This window comes from Carcharodon carcharias, chromosome 22 (assembly GCF_017639515.1).
Source record: "Carcharodon carcharias isolate sCarCar2 chromosome 22, sCarCar2.pri, whole genome shotgun sequence".
In the NCBI taxonomy this organism is placed as follows: domain Eukaryota; kingdom Metazoa; phylum Chordata; class Chondrichthyes; order Lamniformes; family Lamnidae; genus Carcharodon; species Carcharodon carcharias.
The window spans coordinates 60682451-60688442 of NC_054488.1; the positions used below are offsets into that span (position 1 = coordinate 60682451).

The 5992-nt window shown below is 43.9% G+C and overlaps 1 protein-coding gene across 1 annotated transcript; it reads left to right on the forward strand.

Moving 5' to 3' along the window:
* Positions 1-2404: 2404 nt before the first annotated feature.
* On the forward strand, positions 2405-5021 carry LOC121293923 (sulfotransferase 2A1-like). Its single transcript, XM_041217399.1, has 2 exons — positions 2405-2613; positions 4774-5021. Exons 1-2 carry the CDS (start codon positions 2472-2474, stop codon positions 5004-5006), a joined length of 375 nt encoding a protein of 124 aa, XP_041073333.1. The 5' UTR covers positions 2405-2471; the 3' UTR covers positions 5007-5021.
* The last annotated feature ends 971 nt before the right edge of the window (positions 5022-5992 follow it).

Consider the following 5992-nt stretch of genomic DNA (forward strand, 5'->3'; position numbering starts at 1 on the left):
TCCAATCCCCATGCAGTAAAGACCAACATGCCATTTGCCCTTCTAATATCTTGTGTACCTGAATGCTAACTTTCTGTATTCCTAGTATGAGTACACCCAAATTCCTCAACTGAGCATCAACATTTACCAAGTTTCATGCCTTTTAAAACATATTCAATTCTTATTACCAAAGTGAATAACCTCCTACTCCCCCACATTATAATCCATCTGCCACCTTGTTGCCCATTTACTTAACCTGTCTACAACCCTTTGCAGCCTTTTTTTGTCCTCCCCACAACTTGCTTTCCACCTGGCTTTGTATCGTCAACAAAGTTAGACACATTATTCTGTCCCTTCACCTGAGTCACCTAAGTTGCTGAGGCCCATCACTGATTCTTGTGGGACTCCAGTCGTCACAGCCAACCAACTTCAAAATGCCCTGCTTATACCCAATTTTTTCTTCCTGTCTGTTAACCAACCTCTATCCGTGCTAATATAAACTAGTTGTGGGTTTGCTCATGGGCCTCTCTAAAACCATCACCCCTAGGTCTGGGAGACGCAGGATCCATGCAAAGGGTCGATCCAGCTCTTTCGCATGCCTGCATGGACAATGTCCAGTAGTATACTTGAGGCTTCCACAACCAGTGGCCATTGCAACAGTGATGAAACTTCTAAAGTTTTTAATTGGTTGGGATGTCCTAAGGTTGTGAAAAGCACTATATAAAAGCAAGTTTTATTTCCATAACTGTTATCAATATAAGGAATGATTATATGATTTAGTTCATTGCTTCCAATAGAAATTGCTGTCTAGCTACAGATGTGAATATGACACAGTTTAAGTCTCATGTGCTACTTTGGGAGAAGATTTGATACACATAATACAATTAAGTGCTTTTCATACATGTATTTAATAAACAAGTTCCACCATTCAGTAAGCAACAAAGCATTCAGAACTGTCTAAACACTCACATTCTGGGTTTTATGTTCCTTTTTTTCCAACAAAAGATTAAAACACACATGCATATTCTGTGCGAATACAAGAATTGTGAGCGTATGCTCAACAGTTTCTAATATTCATTTTTTACTCACTAATAAATGCAGTTAGCCATTTGTGGCTAACGTATAAGGAAACTTTTTTAAAAATTTCCACAGCTGTTAGCTAGGATGGTCTATTTGTCTGAATGATAATCACTCCCTGAAAGAGCCCCTGCAATTAGTTCTGGTGGCACTGAATTACCCTAGTGCAATTTAAAATAGTTCCATGCCAATACATTTTCATAAGTGGAACCACAATCTGTAACTTCTTGGCCCGATAGACGCTCCACTCTACCAAGCCAGGGGATCAGCCCTGGTTCAATGAAGAGTGCAGGAGGACATGCCAGGAGCAGCAGCAGGCATACCTAAAAATGAGGTGTCAACCTAGTGAAGCTATAACACAGGACTACTTGCGTGTCAAACAGCATAAGCATCAAGTGATAGGCAGGGCTAAGCGATTCCACAACCAACGGATCAGATCTAAACTCTGCAGTCCTGCCACATCCAGTTATGAATGTTGGTAGAAGCAGTCCATGTCCAAATGCAGCAAAACCTGGACAATATCTAGGCTTGGGCTGACAAGTGGCAAGTAACATTTGCACCACACAAGTGACCATCTCCAACAAGAGAGAATCTAACAATCACCCCTTGACATTCAATGACATTACCATCGCTGAATCCCCTACTATCAACATCATTGACCAGAAACTGAACTGGACCAGCCATATAAATACTGTGGCTACAAGAGCAGGTCAGAGGCTAGGAATCCTGTGGTGAGTAACTCACCTCCTCACTCCCCAAAGTCTGTCCACCATCTACAAGACACAAGTCAAGAGTGTGATGGAATACTCTCCACTTGCTTAGATTAGTGCAGCTCCCACAATACTTGAAGCTTGACACCATCCAGGACAAAGCAGCCCTCTTGATTGACACCCCACCCACCAACTTAAACATTCACTCCCTCCACCACCACCGACACACGGTAGCAGCAGTGTGTGTACCATCTACAAGATGCACTGCAGGAATTCACCAAGGCTCCTTAGACGGCACCTTCCAAACCCACAACCACTACCATCTAGAAGTACAAGGGCAGCAGATAGATGGGAACATCACCATCTAGAAGTTCCCTTCCAAGTCACTCACCATCCTGACTGGGAAATATATCACTGTTCATTCACTGTCGCTGGGTCAAAATCCTAGAACTCCCTCCCTAACACCACATGGACTGCAACAGTTCAAGGCAAGTCACCACTATCTTCTCAAGGACAATTAGGATGGGCAATAAATGCTGTCCCAGCCAGTGACACCCACATCCCGTTAATGAATATTATTGGTTGTAGAAAATGATGACGTTGTTGGCTGCGAGTGGAGCATGCGTGTCCCCGGCCAGAAACACTTCAGTTGGGCTTTGGGCCAGTGTGGAGAGCAGACTGACTGTGTGCCCAGCAGCCGGGACCATGAGCGAGCCGCAGCTGAACGTTGTCCATGAGGGGATCATGTGGCCCAGCCTCGTCCACTCGGAGGAAAGTCTGATTTACGCCCGGGAGGAATTCCAGACGCGGGATGACGATGTTTTTATAGTCACTTATCCCAAGTCAGGTGAGTCCCGGGGGGGGGGGGGTGCGGAGAGCTGGACCAAGTCATGTCCATCTCGGGCTCAGCCAACTGCCGAAGGGTCACTCAGTCCAACACGGGAATGACCCTGTTTCCCAGGGAGTTACCGCATCAACATGGTCCCTGTCTCTGGGTGGAACTGCGAATTGGGCAGAGTACAACTCTCTCAATCCCTAAACCCCTTGTGACAGACAGAGAGAGAGAAGAGGAAAGGTGATGATCTTTTCTTTACCCCCGGCACAAGTCCCCAAGTCTCACCCAAAAAGCTTCACTTTGGTTGTTTTAACTTTGGGTGGGGGGGGGCGGTTTCCAGACCCGTCCAACATTTCCTCTTCTCTTTCTCCCCATTTCCCTCTCCAGCGAGGATATCGCTGCGGTTTTATTTAGCTCGGAGCTCGGTTTCCCCAAACTGGAATTCCTGTGTCAGATAATTTTAATCAAAATGTGGAAAGTTTTGATTCGAATATGTCAAACATTCGCGCGTTTGGCTCCCAGCCACAATGTTACACAATCTCTGGGGTGTTTGTTTTCGATTGATTTCAGTATTGCAACATTTTGTTCACTGATCTCAAACTAGTTTGTACATCACCAGATACCCACTGGGGGTAAAAGTGAATAATGCAAAGCTGATTTGTTTTTTTTTTCTTCACCATTCGCATATTTGCCCTTCCCCCCCCCCCCCCCCCCCCCCCACGAAGGGACCGACTAGTCCCAATCCCTTGCTTTTCCCCACAACACAACGACCTGGAATATTGTTCTGTCCAAGAGCCCTTTGCAAGTTGCTGTTAAATCTGCTTCCACCAGTCGTTTAGGCAACAAAAAAAATCTCTTCATCCCACCACCCCCCGCCCCTCCCTCATGGCTTTTTGTCACTTGTCCCTAACTTTGTTTGCTGGTTACCAGCCTTTCTGCCAGGGGTAACAGTTACTCTACCTAATCTCTCAAAACCCCTCGGATTTTTGAAAACTTTTATTAAGCCTCCATTTTCGCTCCGGGGAGAAAAACTTCAGCGTTTCTCATTTCCACACTTAGCGGAATTCCCTCACTCCCTGGTACATCTCCCTCAGCAGCAGCTCATGACAGCATTGGTCAGGAGCAGTTGACTTTTACCTCCTCCTGCACAAGTGATGCAGCTTATTTGAAAATTTGAAATCACCCATCCTGACAGGTAACTAAAACAAAAACAGAATTACCTGGAAAAACTCAGCAGGTCTGGCAGCATCGGCGAAGAAAAGAAGGGTCATGAGGACTCGAAACGTCAACTCTTTTCTTCTCCGCCGATGCTGCCAGACCTGCTGAGTTTTTCCAGGAAATTCTGTTTTTGTTTTGGATTTCCAATATCCGCAGTTTTTTTTTGTTTCTATCTCTGACAGGTAACTAGTTTGCTCTGCCGAGCTCAGCCCCGCACAGTATGGTTACCAAGCTGAGCTGTCAGAAAAGGATTTTTTTTTTCTCCCTCTAGCTCTATAATTAGTGCCGTCATATAAATTAGATAAGTATAGGACTTGGCGGATGGCACAAAGCTGTTAATGTCGCTAAGTCCGTGGAAATATCTAAATTACTTTCATATCGCTGTTCAGCCACCAGTTCCCATAGCAAAGGGGTTCCCGTAGCTCATGCATATCAATGTAAACCTTCTGGGTTTTTCGTTGGGTCATCCTGAACTCCACTTGCCTCACAGAGGCTAGTAAATGTGTTGCTGCAGCAGGAGCTCACCTTGGTGGTCGTGTCCCGACAATGCGCCAAATATCATCACGTGAACGTCTCCATTATCAATGACATATCAAACCCAGACAGCCTGGCTGTTCTTTATTCAAATGCTTTGTGTGAACTTTGGACAATAACCCCCTACTATGTTGCTTCCAGCAGTACAAAATATAAGTCTGAGACATTTCGCCACGACTGTGTTGCAATGCAGAAACAGCTTTAGTCTGTGTAGTTAGAGTTTTACTTCATTGGAGGTGGAGAAAGTATATCATGCTTTTCTTCAGGTGAACAAATGAAGGGGAAGAGCCCTGATGTATGAAAGGAACAGGTTTCATTTGAATGGTTTTTTCTCATTTCATGTTTTCTTATATGAAACAAGGTAAGAATGTCTTTTTTTGCTCCTATTGTCCTGATAACTTGTACAATTTATATAAACAGGTACTACTTGGATGCAGGAAATAGTGCCTTTAGTATGCAGCAATGGGGATCTGACACCAGTGCAGACTATCCCAAACTGGCAACGAGTGCCGTGGCTGGAGCAAAAGAATGCTAAAAGCCTGTTGGAAAACAGACCATCGCCCCGGCTTATTACAACACATCTTCCTTATCGTTTGATGCCAAAGTCTTTCAATACGTCGAAAGCAAAAGTGAAGTATTATTTTTCCTTTTAATTTGGCAGGGGAGCCAAGAGACAGGAATGAAATCAGAGGACAGAATGATATAAGCAACAGTAAAATTGAAAACACCCCAAAAATTGCAAGGACGATGTTGAGGGAGATAGTAAAAGTAGAGAAGTGAACATCATATCACTCCTTTTCTGCCCATTCTGACAAACACTGTAGTCAGTTTGGCATTAGGACAACAAACAATTACTTGCACAATGAAAGGCTGATGAATTGTAAGATAAAGTAACAGTAAAGTTAGATTTTGTTAAATTCTGGAGTGCTATAATGCTTTACGGCTATATTAGTTCCTTGTGTCTCATAAAGTTGTCTGTGCTGGTTGTGGATATCTGTAACTTGAGTTAACCCAAGTTAGAGTAGGACTACTGCACAGCCTCCTGTTAAAACACAGGGATACTGAAGCTGAAGTAACCATGAAGGATTTGTATAAGTGCCAAGAATCTCTGGCATGCAGACAATGTGAGCTCTGTACTATGATGTGACATCTGCTGTAGGGCTTTTGTGATGGTACAGAATTGCCACTGGCATGAATGCCAACTAGTTGCATCTGCACAACTCCCAATGATGCTAGTGATGGAAGGCATCTAATCTTGATACTCAAGTATCGGTGTGCATGTATGTGAAGTCTCAGAATCCCTCCATCATGGTTGCTGTAACTGTATTCCAGTACAGTAAGTGCTCACTATAAGTTGTGGTTGCATTCCTCGAAATTGTGACCTTAAGTGAAACAACTTTATGTAAATCATGAAACAAAAACAGAATTACCTGGAAAAACTCAACAGGTCTGGCAGCATCGGCGGAGAAGAAAAGAGTTGATGTTTCGAGTCCTCATGACCCTTCAACAGAACTCAGAACAGAGTTTTTGTTTTGGATTTCCAGCATCCGCAGTTTTTTGTTTTTATTTATGTAAATCATGGGTTCCCATGGGAATCAATGTTAAAGCCAGCGTTAGGTTCCTTTTGACGTTTCTTGCC

Bases quoted from the DNA above. Each gene is read 5' to 3' on its own strand.
- LOC121293923 (XM_041217399.1), top strand. From the start codon at position 2,472: ATGAGCGAGCCGCAGCTGAACGTTGTCCATGAGGGGATCATGTGGCCC. The intron at 2,614-4,773 runs GTGAGTCCCGGG...TTATATAAACAG, and splicing joins AGTCACTTATCCCAAGTCAG to GTACTACTTGGATGCAGGAA.